General features: G+C 59.5%; 1 protein-coding gene across 1 annotated transcript in view; it reads right to left on the bottom strand.

Annotated features, from left to right (window-relative positions):
- The window catches only part of spef2 (sperm flagellar 2), a 131,003-nt gene that overhangs the window by 13,842 nt on the left and 99,918 nt on the right, over positions 1–17,243 (bottom strand). Inside the window, 8 exon segments of the mRNA XM_078430530.1 lie at positions 1,091–1,183; positions 2,272–2,454; positions 5,397–5,503; positions 8,429–8,658; positions 14,808–14,893; positions 14,896–14,948; positions 15,808–15,924; positions 17,045–17,171. Of these exon segments, the coding sequence (XP_078286656.1) occupies positions 1,091–1,183; positions 2,272–2,454; positions 5,397–5,503; positions 8,429–8,658; positions 14,808–14,893; positions 14,896–14,948; positions 15,808–15,924; positions 17,045–17,171 (996 nt within the window).

Consider the following 17,243-nt stretch of genomic DNA (forward strand, 5'->3'; position numbering starts at 1 on the left):
CGCGAGGGGGGGGAGTGAGTGCAGGGCGAGGGGGGGTAGTGAGGGCAGGGCGAGGGGGGGAGTGAGGGCAGGGCGAGGGGGGGGAGTGAGGGCAGGGCGAGGGGGGGAGTGAGGGCAGGGCGAGGGGGGGGAGTGAGGGCAGGGCGAGGGGGGGGGAGTGAGGGCAGGGCGAGGGGGGGAGTGAGGGCAGGGCGAGGGGGGGGGAGTGAGGGCAGGGCGAGGGGGGGGGAGTGAGGGCAGGGCGAGGGGGGGAGTGAGGGCAGGGCGAGGGGGGGGGAGTGAGGGCAGGGCGAGGGGGTAGTGAGTACAGGGCGAGGGGGGGTAGTGAGGGCAGGGCGAGGGGGGGAGTGAGGGCAGGGCGAGGGGGGGGGAGTGAGGGCAGGGCGAGGGGGGGGAGTGAGGGCAGGGCGAGGGGGGGAGTGAGGGCAGGGCGAGGGGGGGGAGTGAGGGCAGGGCGAGGGGGGGAGTGAGGGCAGGGCGAGGGGGGGGAGTGAGGGCAGGGCGAGGGGGGGGAGTGAGGGCAGAGCGAGGGGGGGGAGTCAGGGCAGGGCGAGGGGGGGAGTGAGGGCAGGGCGAGGGGGGGGAGTGAGGGCAGGGCGAGGGGGGGGAGTGAGGGCAGAGCGAGGGGGGGGAGTCAGGGCAGGGCGAGGGGGGGAGTGAGGCCTGAAGCAATGTGTGGGATGGTGGAGGAGGGGTGGGGTGCAGGGGAGGTGGGGTGCAGGGGAGGTGGGGTGGAGGAGGGGTGGGGGAGGTGTGGGACGGTGGAGGGGTGGGAGATGGGGGGGGGGGGGTTGGGGTGAGGGAGGGGTGGGGGTGAGGGGAGGTGTGGGACGGCGGAGGAGGGGTGGGGAGGGGGTGGTGGGGTGGAGGAGGGGTGGGGGAGGTGTGGGACGGTGGAGGGGTGGGAGATGGGGGGGGTTGGGGTGAGGGGAGGTGTGGGACGGTGGAGGGGTGGTGGGGTGGAGGAGGGGTGGTGGGGTGGAGGAGGGGTGGGGGAGGTGTGGGACGGTGGAGGGGTGGAGGAGGGGTGGGGGAGGTGTGGGACGGTGGAGGAGGGGTGGGGAGGGGGTGGGGTGGCGGGCCACTGTACCTGCTTGAGCTGCCTGAGTCTGTCGAAGGGGATGGGCTCCACTGGGTCATCAGGCACCTGTATCCCTTCATCTCCTGTAAACCACAACTCCACCTGGCGACAGCAATAGCCCGGGGTCACAGAGCGACCGAGAGAGGCAAAGACACACACTCACACACACACACTCACACACACACCCCACACACACGCACTCACACACATACCCCACACACTCACACACACAGTGACTGCACGCACACACACAGTGACAGCAAGGGTTGTGATAGAAGGTGAGGATTGTGAGTAGAGGGAGGGTTGGGGTTGGGGTAGAGGGAGGGTTGGGGTAGAGGGAGGGTTGGGGTTGGGGTAGAGGGAGGGTTGGGGTAGAGGGAGGGTTGGGGTTGGGGTAGAAGGAGGGTTGGGGTTGGGGTAGAGGGAGGGTTGGGGTAGAGGGAGGGTTGGGGTAGAGGGAGGGTTGGGGTTGGGGTAGAGGGAGGGTTGGAGTAGAGGGAGGGTTGGGGTAGAGGGAGGGTTGGGGTTGGGGTTGGGGTAGAGGGAGGGTTGGGGTTGGGGTAGAGGGAGGGTTGGAGTTGGGGTAGAGGGAGGGTTGGGGCAGAGGGAGGGTTGGGGTAGAGGGAGGGTTGGGGTTGGGGTAGAGGGAGGGTTGGGGCAGAGGGAGGGTTGGGGTAGAGGGAGGGTTGGGGTAGAGGGAGGGTTGGGGTAGAGGGAGGGTTGGGGTAGAGGGAGGGTTGGGGTAGAGGGAGGGTTGGGGTTGGGGTAGAGGGAGGGTTGGGGTAGAGGGAGGGTTGGGGTAGAGGGAGGGTTGGGGTAGAGGGTTGGGGTGAGGGTGCGTTGAGGGTTGGGGGAGAGGGGGGTGAGAGTTGGGGTAGAAGGAGGGGTGAGGGTTGGGGAGAGGGAGGGTGAGGATTGGGTTGGAGGGTGCGTTGAGGGTTGGGGTTGGGTTGGAGGGTGCGTTGAGGGTTGGGGTTGGGTTGGAGGGTGCGTTGAGGGTTGGGGTTGGGTTGGAGGGTGCGTTGAGGGTTGGGGTTGGGTTGGAGGGTGCATTGAGGGTTGGGGTTGGGTTGGAGGGTGCGTTGAGGGTTGGGGTTGGGTTGGAGGGTGCGTTGTGGGTTGGGGTTGGGTTGGAGGGTGCGTTGAGGGTTGGGCTGTGGGCTGTGGGGATAGGAGGGCAGGTGGAGTACCTGCTCATATCGTTGCTCAGTAACGTAGCCAGAGTCAGCCTGGTCCAGGGCCTGGAACCGGGCCTTGGTTTGCAGCAGCTCCTGCAGGGAGGGGTAGGGCCAGGGCTGGGCCAGTGGGAGCACAAACTGCCGCCAGTCCAGGAAATCAGAGTCTGCAGCCAGAACCCGCGCTAGCTCCACCACCTGTGGGCAAAGCAGAGGGTCACACTGGGCAGCAGGCAGAGGTCACTCTGGGGAGAGGTCACACTGGGGAGCGGTCAGAGGTCACACTGGGGAGAGGGCAGAGGTCGTTGTGGAGGAGAGGGCAGAGGGTCACACCGGGCAGAGTGGTCACACTGGGCAGCAGGCAGAGGTCACTCTGGGGTCACACTGGGGAGCGGTCAGAGGTCACACTGGGGAGAGGGCAGAGGTCGTTGTGGAGGAGAGGGCATAGTTCGCACTGGAGGAGAGGGCAGAGGGTGGGGGTCACACCGGGCAGAGGGGAGAGTGGTCACACTGGGGAGCGGTCAGGGGTCACACTAGGGAGAGGGCAGAGGGTCACACCGGGCAGAGTGGTCACACTGGGTGAGAGGGGGTTACTGAGGGTCGGTGTAAGTCAGTGACGTGGCATCTGTGCGAGAGGGGTCAGTGTGAGGGAGCTGGAGTTCATCACAGCCTGGTCCAGTAACACAAACGCCAGGAGCAAAGGAGACCGTAGAGAGTGTTGGACACTGCCCGGTCCGTCACAGGCACTGGCAAAGTGGGGGGGGGGGGGGGGGGGACAAGCATCAGCTAAAGATGGCTGCAATACAGGCCTGGCAGTGCATCACCAGAGAAGACACCCAGCAACTGGTGATGTCCATGAATCACAGACTTCAAGCAGTCATTGCATGCTGAGGATATGCAACAAAATACTAAACATGATTACTTTCATTTACATGACATTGCTGTGTCCCAAACATTATGGTGCCCTGAAATGGGGGGACTATGTATAAACACTGCTGTAATTTCTACATGGTGAAACCAAATTGTGTAAAAATAGCCTTTAATAAAATTTGACAATGTGCATTTTAACCACATGTGATTTTTTTTCTCTATTACAAATCTCAAATTGTGGAGACCAGAGGCAAATAATGAAATGATGGGTCTTTGTCCCAAACATTATGGAGGGCACTGTATTTCACTTAGGCAGCTGACTACCCCAGTGGCATGAACATTGACTTCTCTAACTTCAAGTAACCTTTGCTTTCCCCGTCTCTGTCACTCCCCACCCTAGTTATCGGACCAGTTTAACTGTCCTCCTGATTGAATTTTATCTTTGTATGTTTTGTTGTAATCCTCCCCTCGCTGACCAAGGTCTGTTCTACAGTTTCCTTGATATTTGTCCCCTTTATCTCTCTTTTTCACACCTTACACTTTCATATCTCTGTGTCTCTGTCTTCCCTGACTCTTAGTCTGAAGAAGGGAACAACATCGGCCGGTGAGCTTAACATCTGTAGTTGGTAAGTTACTGGAGAGTACTCTGAGGGATAGGATATACAGGCATTTGGATGGGCAAGGGTGATTAGGGACAGTCAGCATGGTTTTGTACGTGGGAGGTTGTGTCTCACAATCGGATTGGTTTTTTTGAAGACGTGACCAAAAAGGTTGATGAGGGCAGAGCTGTAGATGTTGTGTACACGGACTTCAGTAAGGCGTTCGACAAGGTTCCGCATGGTAGGCTGCTCTGGAAGGTTAGATCGCATGGGATCCAAGGAGAGATAGCTGCATGGATAGCAAATTGGCTCCAGGGAAGGAAGCAGAGGGTGATGGTGGAAGGTTGCTTCTCAGACTGGATGCCTGTGACTAGTGGTGTGCGTCAGGGTTTGGTGCTGGGCCCATTACTGTTTGTCATCTACATCAATGATCAAACATACAGGGCAAGATTAGCAAGTTTGCTGATGATACAAAAGTGAGTGGTTTTGCAGATAGTGAAGATGGTTGTGAACGATTGCAGCAGGATCTGGATCGATTGGCCAGGTGGGCGGAGGAATGGTTGATGGAATTTAATACAGAGCAGTGTGAGGTGTTGCATTTTGGGACGTCGAACAAGGGCAGGACCTACACAGTGAATGGTAGGCCTCTGGGTAATGTTGTAGAGCAGAGGGATCTAGGATTACAGGTGCATGGTTCCTTGAAGGTCGAGTCGCAGGTAGATAAGGTGGTCAAAAAGGCTTTTGGCACTTTGGCCATCAGTTAGAGTAGTGAGTAAAGAAGTTGGGAGGTCATGTTGCAGTTGTATAAGACATTAGTGAGACCGCATTTAGAATATTGTGTTCAGTTCTGGGCACCATGTTATCGGAAAGATATTGTCAAGCATTGAAAGGGTTCAGAAAAGATTTACGAGGATGTTGCCAGGACTAGAGGGTGTGAGCTACAGGGAGAAGTTGAGCAGGCTGGGTCTCTATTCCATGGAGCGTAGGAGGATGAGAGATCTTCTAGAGGTATACAAAATCTTAGAGGAATAGATCGGGTAGATGCAATGAGTCTTTTACACAGAGTAGGGGAATCGAGGACCAGAGGCATAGGTTCAAAGTGAAGGGGAAAAGATTTAATAGGAATCCGAGGGGTAACTTTTTCACACAGAAGGTGGTGGGTGTATGGAATAAGCTGCCAGAGGAGGTAGTTGAGGCTGGGACTATCCCATCGTTTAACAGTTGGACATGGATAGGACAGGTTTGGAGGGTTATGTACTAAGCGCAGGCTCGTGGAATCATGGTATGGGGAGAAGGCAGGCATGGGTTATTGATTGGGGACGATCAGCCATGATCACAATGAATCGCGATGCTGGCTCGAAGGGCCGAATGGCCCCCTCCTGCACCTATTTTCTATGTAATCTTTCTATGTAATCTATGTAAAGTGGGACTAGGGTAGCTGGGACATTGTTGGCCGGTGTGGGCGAGTTGAGCAGAAGGGCCTGTTTCAACATTATATCACCCTGTGACTCTACGACTCTAAGGGTCTCGACCTGCAACATCACCCAATTCCTTCTCTCCAGAGTTGCTGCCTGAGCCACCGTGTTACTGCAGCATTTTGTGCCTGTTTTTGGTGTAAATCGTCATAGCTCCCTGCTGAGTGTGGGCTGGGCCAGGGCAGAGGCAACACACCTGAGGGTAGGTGATGTTACACCAGGGTTCAGGGAGAGAGTCTGATCCAAGGTCCTGCGACACCAGGTCGTGGAGAGTCTCGATGAACGTTCTCCTCATCATCAAACCTGCGAGATGGAAGCGGGGTTAGTGCGAGGATATGAGTACAGGAGCAAAGAGGCCCTTCTGCAGTTGTACAGGGCTCAGGTGAGACCACATCTGGAGTATTGTGTACAGTTTTGGTCTCCTAATTTGAGGAAGGACATCCTTGCTATTGAGGCAGTGCAGCGTAGGTTCACGAGGTTAATCCCCGGGATGGCGGGACTGTCATATGAGGAAAGATTGGAAAGACTAGGCTTGTATTCACTGGAGTTTAGAAGGATGAGAGGGGATCTTATAGAAACGTATAAAATTATAAAAGGACTGGACAAGTTAGATGCAGGAAAAATGTTCCCAATGTTGGTGGAGTCCTGAACCAGGGGCCACAGTCTAAGAATAAAGGGGAGGCCATTTAAAACTGAGGTGAGAAGAAACTTTTTCACCCAGAGAGTTGTGAATTTGTGGAATTCTCTGCCACAGAGGGCAGTGGAGGCCAATTCACTGGATGATTTAAGAGAGAGTTAGATAGAGCTCTAGGGGATAGTGGAATCAAGGGATATGGGGAGAAGGCAGGCACAGGTTACTGATTGTGGATGATCAGCCATGATCACAATGAATGGCGGTGCTGGCTCGGTGCTGTTTTCTATGATTCTATGCGGGGTTACTGCAGGATCCAGGCCCTGGCCAGCCTCCTGCAGCCGCTGTGCTCACCAGTGTCAGTCCGTGGTGACCCTGGCAGACCGGCTGGAACGAGGGGTGGGGGTGGGAGAGTGGGCAGCCGGTGTGGTCGGCGGCAGTGCCCGTGTGTGCTGCGGGTCATGGCACACGCATGCAGCCGTCCGTACATGCGTGTAGTGTGGGTCACGCCACACGCATGTAGCCGTCCGTGGCCGTGTGCGGTGCGGGTCACGTCACACGCATGCCGCCGTCCGTACCTGCGTGTAGTGTGGGTCATGCCACACGCATGCCACCGTCCGTACCCGCATGTAGTGTGGGTCATGCCACACGCATGCCGCCTTCCGTACCTGCGTGTAGTGTAGGTCATGCCACACGCAGGCAGGTTGCATCTGCTGGGGAGATTCCCCACGTCCCACAGCCAAGGGGTCACACATTTACACTGAACCAAACCTCTCTGTAGAAAGGAACGACCTTCAAACATCTCTGTCACACCGTGTCTACCTTCACACACCTCTGCCATCCCAAGACATTTCAAACGGCTAATCTTTATAACAAATCAGTAACTTTTCTTGCTGACAAACAATCCTCTGAATTCAGTTGAAAACATGTTCAGACATTTTTTTGCACTCAAATCGTGCACGGAGCAGCAGGCCCACGTGTGGAGCAGCAGCAGGCCCACGTGTGGAGCAGCGTGTGGAGCAGCAGGCCCACATGTGGAGCAGCAGCAGGCCCACGTGTGGAGCAGCGTGTGGAGCAGCGTGTGGAGCAGCAGCAGGCCCGCGTGTGGAGCAGCGTGTGGAGCAGCAGCAGGCCCGCGTGTGGAGCAGCGTGTGGAGCAGCGTGTGGAGCAGCGTGTGGAGCAGCAGCAGACCCGTGTGTGGAGCAGCGTGTGGAGCAGCGTGTGGAGCAGCGTGTGGAGCAGCAGGCCCACATGTGGAGCAGCAGCAGGCCCGCGTGTGGAGCAGCAGCAGGCCCGTGTGTGGAGCAGCGTGTGGAGCCGCGTGTGGAGCAGCGTGTGGAGCAGCGTGTGGAGCAGCGTGTGGAGCAGCAGGCCTGCGTGCAAGTGTTTAATACATCAGCACTTCACAGGGAGACTGGGAGCCCTCTCCCGGCCCGGTCATTCTGTCACCCTCTCCCCCTCTCTATCCCCTCCCCCAGAACCCTGCCCCTCTTCACCCCACAATCCCACCCCCTCCCCCTCAACCCCACCCCCTCGACCCCACCCCCTCCCCCTCGACCCCACCCCCTCCCCCTCGACCCCACCCCCTCCCCCTCAACCCCACCCCTCCCCCTCAACCCCACCCACTCCCCCTCAACCCCACCCCCTCCCCCTCAACCCCACCCCACTCCCCCTCAACCCCACCCCCTCCCCCTCAACCCCACCCCCTCCCCCTCAACCCCACCCCCTCCCCCTCAACCCCACCCACTCCCCCTCAACCCCACCCCACTCCCCCTCAACCCCACCCCACTCCCCCTCAACTCCACCCCACTCCCCCTCAACCCCACCCCACTCCCCCTCAACCCCACCCCACTCCCCCTCAACCCCACCCCACTCCCCCTCAACCCCACCCCACTCACCCTCAACTCCACCCCACTCCCCCTCAACCCACTCCCCCTCAACTCCACTCCCCTCCCCCTCAACCCCACCCACTCCCCCTCAACGCCACCCACTCCCCCTCAACCCCACCCCACTCCCCATCAACCCACTCCCCCTCAACTCCACTCCCCTCCCCCTCAACCCCACCCCCTCCCCCTCAACCCCACCACCACCCCCCTCAATCCCACCCCATCCCCCTCAATCCGGCACCCTCCCCCCACCCCACTCCCCCTCAACCCCACCCCACTCCCCCTCAACCCCACCCCACTCCCCCTCAACCCCACCCCACTCAACCCCACCCCCTCCCCCTCAACCCCACCACCACCCCCCTCAATCCCACCCCATCCCCCTCAATACGGCTCCCCCCACCCCCTCAACCCCACCCCACCTCCCCCTCCCGTCAACCCCACCCCCCCATCCTTCCTACTCCCCCTCCCCTCAACCCCACCCCCCTCCCCCCCATCCACACCACTCTTCCTACTCCCCCCGCCCCCTCCCCTCCCTTCCCTTCGTGATGTGACTGTTGAGCACACAAACAAGGCTTTTCCCTGTACGTGGGTACAAGGTTATAACAGACCACCCCCTACCCCGTCACCCCCTCAACCCCTTCCCTCTCCTCCACCCCCCCCCCACCCGTGGGTGACGATGATGACAGATTGTTGCCGGCCCCCCCCCTCACCTGTGGGCGACACGCCTGTGAAGTGCTGCACGAGGTCCCGCAGCTGCTGCACGGTCATCTGCCCGGCTTTGGGGGTCTCGGCGGAGGGCTGGCGGGGCGGCGGCCCCGGATCCTCCACCAGCTTCACGTCTCCGTCCACAAAAAACTCCTTGCTGCCCAGCGCCAGGTGGTACTTGATCTTGGTCCCATCTTCAATGTGCTCCAGCCCCACGGCAAGCAGGGCAGCAATGCTGGAGGAGAGGACAGGGTTAATTGGAGCTGGGTCAGTGGGGGAGTGGAGGGGTTAATGGGTCAGTGAGGGAGAGTGGCGGGGGTTAATGGGAGCTGGGTCAGTGGGGGAGAGGAGAGGGTTAATGGGTGCTGGATCAGTGGGGGAGAGGAGAGGATTAATGGGAGTTGGGTCAGTGGGGGAGGAGGGGGGTTAATGGGTGGAGGGGTTAATGGGAGCTGGGTGCGTGGGGAGAGGAGAAGGTTAATGGGAGGTCGCTGAGGCAGGGAAGAGTAGTGAGAGCTCGGTCGATGAGAGAGAAGAAAGAGGGGTAATGGGAGTTCGGTGATGGAGGGGGGGTTAATAGGAGGTCAGTGAGGGAGAGTGGGGGGGTGTTAATGGGAGATCGGTAAGGGAGGGTAGGGGTTAATGGGAGCTGGGTCAGGACGGGTTAATGGGAGGTCAGTGCGGGAGAGTGGCGGGGGGGTTAATGTGAGAGGAGAGGGTTAATGGGAAGTTGGTAAGGGAGGGGATTAATGGGAGCTGGCTGAGTGGGGGAGGGAGAGGGTTAATGGATGGAGAGGTAAATGGGAGTTTGGTGATGGGGAGGGGGAGGGGTTAATGGGAGCTGGGTGAGTGGGGGAGGAGAGAGGGTTAATGGGTGGAGGGGTTAATGGGAGTTTGGTGATGGGGAGGGGTTAATGGGAGCTTGGTGATGGGGAGGGGTTAATGGGAGCTTGGTGATGGGGAGGGGTTAATGGGAGCTTGGTGATGGGGAGGGGGAGGGGTTAATGGGACCTTGGTGATGGGGGAGGGGTTAATGGGAGCTTGGTGATGGGGGAGGGGTTAATGGGAGTTTGGTGATGGGGAGGGGGAGGAGAGGGTTAATTGGAGTTTGGTGATGTGGAGGGGTTAATGGGAGCTTGGTGATGGGGAGGGGTTAATGGGAGCTTGGTGATGGGGAGGGGTTAATGGGAGCTTGGTGATGGGGAGGGGGAGGGGTTAATGGGACCTTGGTGATGGGGGAGGGGTTAATGGGAGCTTGGTGATGGGGAGGGGTTAATGGGAGCTTGGTGATGGGGAGGGGGAGGGGTTAATGGGACCTTGGTGATGGGGGAGGGGTTAATGGGAGCTTGGTGATGTGGAGGGGGAGGGGTTAATGGGAGCTTGGTGATGGGGGAGGGGTTAATGGGAGCTTGGTGATGGGGAGGGGGAGGGGTTAATGGGAGCTTGGTGATGGGGAGGGGCTAATGGGAGTTTGGTGATGTGGAGGGGGAGGGGTTAATGGGAGCTTGGTGATGTGGAGGGGGAAATGGGAGCTTGGTGATGGGGGAGGGGTTAATGGGAGCTTGGCGATGGGGAGGGGTTAATGGAAGCTGGTGATGTGGAGGGGGAGGGGTTAATGGGAGCTTGGTGATGGGGAGGGGTTAATGGGAGCTTGGTGATGTGGAGGGGGAGGGGTTAATGGGAGCTTGGTGATGGGGAGGGGTTAATGGGAGCTTGGTGATGTGGAGGGGGAGGGGTTAATGGGAGCTTGGTGATGTGGAGGGGAGGGGTTAATGGGAGCTTGGTGATGGGGAGGGGTTAATGGGAGCTTGGTGATGTGGAGGGGTTAATGGGAGCTTGGTGATGTGGAGGGGGAGGGGTTAATGGGAGCTTGGTGATGGGGAGGGGTTAATGGGAGCTTGGTGATGTGGAGGGGGAGGGGTTAATGGGAGCTTGGTGATGTGGAGGGGAGGGGTTAATGGGAGCTTGGTGATGGGGAGGGGGAGGGGTTAATGGGAGCTTGGTGATGGGCAGGGGTTAATGGGAGCTTGGTAATGGGGGAGGGGTTAATGGGAGCTTGGTGATGTGGAGGGGAAGGGGTTAATGGGAGCTTGGTGATGGGGAGGGGTTAATGGGAGCTTGGTGATGGGGAGGGGTTAATGGGAGCTTGGTGATGGGGAGGGGTTAATGGGAGTTTGGTGATGGGGGAGGGGTTAATGGGAGTTTGGTGATGGGGAGGGGGAGAGGGTTAATGGGAGTTTGGTGATGGGGAGCGGGAGGGGTTAATGGGAGTTTGGTGATGGGGAGGGGTTAATGGGAGTTTGGTGATGGGGAGGGGTTAATTGGAGTTTGGTGATGGGGAGGGGTTAATGGGAGTTTGGTGATGGGGAGGGGTTAATGGGAGTTTGGTGATGGGAGGGGGAGAGGGTTAATGGGAGTTTGGTGATGGGGGAGGGGGAGAGGGTTATGGGAGTTTGGTGATGGGGAGGGGGAGAGGGTTAATGGGAGTTTGGTGATGGGGAGGGGTTAATGGGAGTTTGGTGATGGGGAGGGGGAGAGGGTTAATGGGAGTTTGGTGATGGGGGAGGGGGAGAGGGTTAATGGGAGTTTGGTGATGGGGAGGGGTTAATGGGAGTTTGGTGATGGGGGAGGGGGAGAGGGTTAATGGGAGTTTGGTGATGGGGGAGGGGGAGAGGGTTATGGGAGTTTGGTGATGGGGAGGGGGAGAGGGTTAATGGGAGTTTGGTGATGGGGAGGGGGAGAGGGTTATGGGAGTTTGGTGATGGGGAGGGGGAGAGGGTTAATGGGAGTTTGGTGATGGGGAGGGGTTATGGGAGTTTGGTGATGGGGAGGGGGAGAGGGTTAATGGGAGTTTGGTGATGGGGAGGGGGAGAGGGTTAATGGGAGTTTGGTGATGGGGGAGGGGGAGAGGGTTAATGGGAGTTTGGTGATGGGGAGGGGGAGAGGGTTATGGGAGTTTGGTGATGGGGAGGGGGAGAGGGTTAATGGGAGTTTGGTGATGGGGAGGGGTTATGGGAGTTTGGTGATGGGGAGGGGGAGAGGGTTAATGGGAGTTTGGTGATGGGGAGGGGGAGAGGGTTAATGGGAGTTTGTTGATGGGGGAGGGGGAGAGGGTTAATGGGAGTTTGGTGATGGGGAGGGGTTATGGGAGTTTGGTGATGGGGAGGGGGGGAGGGGTTAATGGGAGCTGGGTGATGGGGAGGGGGAGAGGGTTAATGGGAGTTTGGTGATGGGGAGGGGGAGAGGGTTAATGGGAGTTTGGTGATGGGGAGGGGGAGAGGGTTATGGGAGTTTGGTGATGGGGAGGGGTTATGGGAGTTTGGTGATGGGGAGGGGTTAATGGGAGCTGGGTGATGGGGGGATGGGGAGGGGTTATGGGAGCTTGATCTGTGAGGAGTCGTCGAGCTGTGGTCCAGGCAGCGTGCTGGTAAACCTCATCTGCATCTGCTGCAAAGCCTCCACATTATCCGTGTAATGGGGTGAGCAGAAGTCAACACAATGTTCTAAACGCCGCCCATCTGCTTTATAAAGCTGCAGCATGTCTTTCTGATCTTATACTCAATGCCCTGACCTCTGAAGGCAAGCATGTCCAATGCCTTTCTCACCACTCTGTCTACTCATGGTGCTAGTTTCAGGGAGTGAGAGAGACTTGGACTGAAGAATGGTCTCGACCCGAACCGTCACCCATTCCCTCTCTCCTAGATGCTGCCTGACCCGCTGAGTTACTCCAGCATTTTGTGATACCTTGGACACCAAGATCCCTCTCTACTCAAGGTTACGGCTCCTGCTATCAACTGTGCACTTTCCCCTGACATCTGACCTCTCAAAGTGCAACACTTCACATTTGCTCAGATCAAACTCCAGATATTTCTGCCTGTATCTATAACTGACAGATTTACAGCGGTCACGGTGGTGCAGCGGTAAAGTTGCTGCCTCACAGCGAATGCAGCGCCAGAGACCCGGGTTCCATCCCCACTATGGGTGCTGTCTGTGCGGAGTTTGTATGTTCTCCCTGTCACCTGCGTGGGTTTTGTGCGAGATCTTCGGTTTCTTCCCACACTCCAAAGGATAGTGTTAATGTGCGGGGATCGCTGGTCGGCGCGGACCCGGTGGGCTGAAAGGGTCTGTTTCCGAGCTGTATCTCTAAAATAAACTAAACTGACCTCTGTCCCACTTTATACTTTGACAGCCTTCCTCACAGTCCACAACCCCAGCAGTCTTGGTGTGATTTGCAAACTCACTAACTAATCTGTCTATATTTATGTAAGAAAAAAACTGCAGATGCTGGTTTAAATCGAAGGTAGACACAAAACGCTGGAGTAACTCAGTGGGACAGGCAGCATCTCAGTAGAGAAGGAATGGGTGACGTTTCAGGTCGAGACCCAAAGCGTCACCCATTCCTTCTCTCCTGAGATGCTGCCTGTCCCGCTGAGTTACTCCAGCATGTTGTGTCTACCTGTCTATATTTATGTCCAAGTCATTTCTACATAAGAGATCCCAGCTCAGATCCCTGCAGACAGACCTCCACTGGTCACAGACATCCAGCCCAAATAACTCTTCTACACCAGCCTCACTCAGCTCTGGGTAAGATTATGCTGTATCCATACAAGCAAGTCACCATGGATCCCATGCCTCTTCATCGTCTGGATCAGTCTACCATGAGGGACTCTCTGAAATACCTCACTAACATCCACTGCCCCACCATCATCAATCCCCCTCAACGCCTCCTCAACAAATTCAATCAGGTTAGTAAGCCATGACCTGCCCTGCACAAAGCCACGCTGACTGTCCCTAATCAGCCCACTCTCTTCCGACAGCTTCCCCACCACGGATGGCCATGTGAGAGCTGCAGAATTAGGCCATTCAGCCCATCAATTCTACTCTGCCATTTAATCATGGCTGATCTAACTTTCCCTCTCAACCCCATACTCCAAACCCTGACACCCTAATCTGTCAATCTCCACCCTAACAATATCCACTGACGGCCTCCACAGCCCTCTGCAGCAATGAATTCCACAGATTCACCGCCCTCTGATTAAAGAAATTCCTCCTCACATGAGACTCACCCGCCCATAATTTCCTGAATTATTTGTATTTTCCTTTTAGAATAAACCACAGCTCATAGACTCCCTCAAATTCCCTTGGACAATCTCTGACACCTCCCACCACTCACTTTCTGGATCTCTCTGTCTGGTGCTCCACAGATATTTGCTACAGACTGACAGACTCACACAGCCCCCTAGACTGCACCTCCTCCCACCCTGATGCTCGGAGCCATGCCTTTCCTTTCTCTCCGCTTCTCCAACACCTGGTTGTTCACTCAAGGACATCGGGAAAGTCGTCCTCCTTCGGGAAACCTGGAATCCCCCTCTGTTGCCACTCCCCTTTACCGCTCTTGGACAGGAGACAGGTACACGGACAGGGGAGGAGGTCCAGTGGGACATGGAACAAATAAGGCACATTGCGGTACCTCAGGGAGGCGGCTTGGTCAACATGGATGAATTGGGTCAAACGGACGGTTTCAGCGTTGTAGGACTGTCGCAGGGGAGAACTTGGGGAGATGAAGGAGGCGGCGAGGGAGGGAGGGAGGGAGAGGGAGGGAGGGAAGGAGAGGGAGGGAGGGAAGGAGAGGGAGGGAGGGAAGGAGAGGGAGAGAGGGAAGGAGAGGGAGGGAGGGGGAAGGAGGGGGATGTGGGAAGGAGGGGAATGGTTGGGGAGAATGAGGAAGGTGGGGTGGAAGGAGAGGGGGAGAGAGGGAGAGGGAAGGAGGGAGAGAGAGAGAGAGGGAGGGGGAGAGAGAGAGAGAGAGGGGGAGGAGGAAGGAGGGGAGAGGAGGAAGGAGGGGGAGAGGAGGAAGGAGGGGGAAGGAGGGGGAGAGGGGGAAGGAGGGGGAGGGAGGGGGAGAGGGGGAAGGAGGGGGAGAGGGGGAAGGAGAGGGAGAGGGGGAAGGGAAGGAGGGGATGGAGGGGGAGGGGAAGGAGAGGGAGGGGGGAAGGAGGAGATGGAGGGGGAGGGAGGAAGGAGGGGGAGGGGATGGAGGGGGAGAGGGGGAAGGAGGGAGAGAGGGGGAGGGGGGAAGGAGGGGGAGGGGGGAAGGAGGGGGAGGGGAAGGAGGGGGAGGGGATGGAGGGGGAGAGGGGGAAGGAGGGGAGGGGGAAGGAGGGGGAGGGGGGCAGGAGGTGGAGGGGGGAAGGAGGGGGAGGGGGGAAGGAAGGGGAGGGGGAAGGAGGGGGGAGGGGAAAGGAGGGGGGAAGGAGGGGAGAGGGGGATGAGTTGGGGAGAGTGAAGGGGTGGAGCGGGTGAGAGGGAGGGGATGGTTGTGGTAGATTAGAGGAGGGGTGGGGAGAGCGTGAGGGAAGGGGGGGGAGCACTCTGCTACACTACCTGTCCATCTCCTGCAGGAACTGGCTGCCGAGCCAGTCCTCCATGGTGGCAAACACTTCGTCAGCCTTGGCGTTCAGATCCTGCACACCACCGCCAGAGCCTTCAGTTTGATCAGATCCAGCCGACAGGTGACGGCAACCGCTGGGGACAGAGACCAGGCTCAGGGGCAGCGACACGGACACGGACACGGAACCGGAAACCACATGGACTAGGCCATGGACACGACAGGGTCACGGGACACGACAGGGTCACGGACACGACAGGGTGACGGGACACGACAGGGTGACGGGGACACGACAGGGTCACGGGACACGACAGGGTGACGGGACACGACAGGGTGACGGGAAACAACAGGGTGACGGGACACGACAGGGTGACGGGACACGACAGGGTGACGGGACACGACAGGGTCACGGGACACGACAGGGTGACGGGACACGACAGGGTCACGGGACACGACAGGGTGACGGGAAACGACAGGGTGACGGGACACGACAGGGTGACGGGACATGACAGGGTGACGGGACCCGACAGGGTGACGGGACACGACAGGGTGACGGGACACGACAGGGTGACGGGACACGACAGGGTGACGGGACACGACAGGGTCACGGGACACGACAGTGTGACGGGACACGACAGGGTGACGGGACACGACAGGGTCACGGGACACGACAGGGTGACGGGACACGACAGGGTCACGGGACACGACAGACCAGGCACGGGGAGAGTTACACTGGCGGTCCGGGGGCTGGGGGGGTCTGCGCTCTGAGCCCCCCTACTCAGTCCCAAGGGTCACCTTCCACTCACTCTCCCTCTTTCCACCCACGACCTCCCTCCCTCCCTCCCTCCCTCCTTACCCTCTCTCACTCCCTCCTTCCCTCACTCCCTCCCTCCATCCACCCCAACCGCCCTCTCTCCCTCCCTCCATCCATCCCTCCCTCCATCCATCCTCCATCCATCCCTCCCTCTATCCCTCCCTCCTCCTCCCCTCCCTCACCCTCGCTGTCCAGGGCAGTCAGGTACTCGATGAACATGCGCTCACTCAGCTCCCTCCTGCGAGCCTCCTCTGGGTTCTCCACCACCACGGGCAGCTTTGGGGTGGTGGAGTGCAGCCCTGCGGGTGACCACAGCAACACTCAGTCCCGGCCTCACCCCCCCCCCACCTCTCCCCCACACTGCCCCCCACCCCACACTGCCCCTCACCCCACCCCCCACACTGCCCCTCACCCCACACTGCCCCTCACCCCACCCCCCACACTGCCCCTCACCCCACCCCCCACACTGCCCCTCACCCCACGCTGCCCCTCACCCCACACCTCACCCCACCTACCCACACCGCCCCGCACCCCACCCCCAACACACTCACCCCACCCCACACACTGCCCCTCACCCCACCCCACACACTGCCTCACCCCACCCCACCCCACCCCCCACACTGCCCCTCACCCCACCCCACACTGCCCCTCACCCCACCCCACACTGCCCCTCACCCCACACTGCCCCTCACCCCACCCCCCACACTGCCCCCCACCCCACACTGCCCCCCACCCCACACTGCCCCCCACCCCACCCCCCACACTGCCCCCCACCCCACACTGCCCCCCACCCCACACTGCCCCCCACCCCATCCCCCACCCCCCACACTGCCCCCCACCCCACCGCCCACACTGCCCCTCACCCCACCCCGCCCCCCACACTGCCCCTCACCCCACACTGCCCCTCACCCCACCCCACCCCCCACACTGCCCCTCACCCCACACTGCCCCTCACCCCACCCCACACACTGCCCCTCACCCCACCCCATCCCCACCCCCCACACTGCCCCCTCACCCCTCACCCCACCGCCCACACTGCCCCTCACCCCACACTGCCCCTCACCCCACTGCCCCTCACCCCACACTGCCCCCCACCCTACCGCCCACACTGCCCCTCACCCCACACTGCCCCTCACCCCACCCCACCTGCCCACACCGCCCCGCACCCCACACTGCCCCTCACCCCACCCCACCCCACACTCACCCCACTCCCCACACTACCCCCCGCACCCCTTGCCCCCCTCCTCCCAACCCTCACCCCCCCTTCCCCATCCCCTCCTCCATCCCCTGACCCTCGCCCCCTCGCCCCACCCCTTCCCCTCTCCAGCGTAGCCCACTCCCAACCCCCCCCCCCTCCCCGTCCGTCCCCTCGCCCTGCCCCCCTCGCCCTGCCCCCACCCCCCGGCTGCTGCCACTGGCCTTTCTTCTTGCCCGCAGACTTCTTCTTGCTGTCTTTGCCGGCTGAGGATTTCTGCTGCTCTTTCTCTTCCTTCAGTTTCTCCTCCTTCCTCTCCTCGTCCTCCTTGATCTTCACTTCTCTCTGTATCTGGAGGGAGGAGAGTTGTCGAGAGGCTGAGAGGAGCGGAGAGGGTGAGCGAGGGAGGGAGCAGGACAGGGC

Source organism: Rhinoraja longicauda, chromosome 3 (genome assembly GCF_053455715.1).
Source record: "Rhinoraja longicauda isolate Sanriku21f chromosome 3, sRhiLon1.1, whole genome shotgun sequence".
Lineage (NCBI taxonomy): Eukaryota > Metazoa > Chordata > Chondrichthyes > Rajiformes > Arhynchobatidae > Rhinoraja > Rhinoraja longicauda.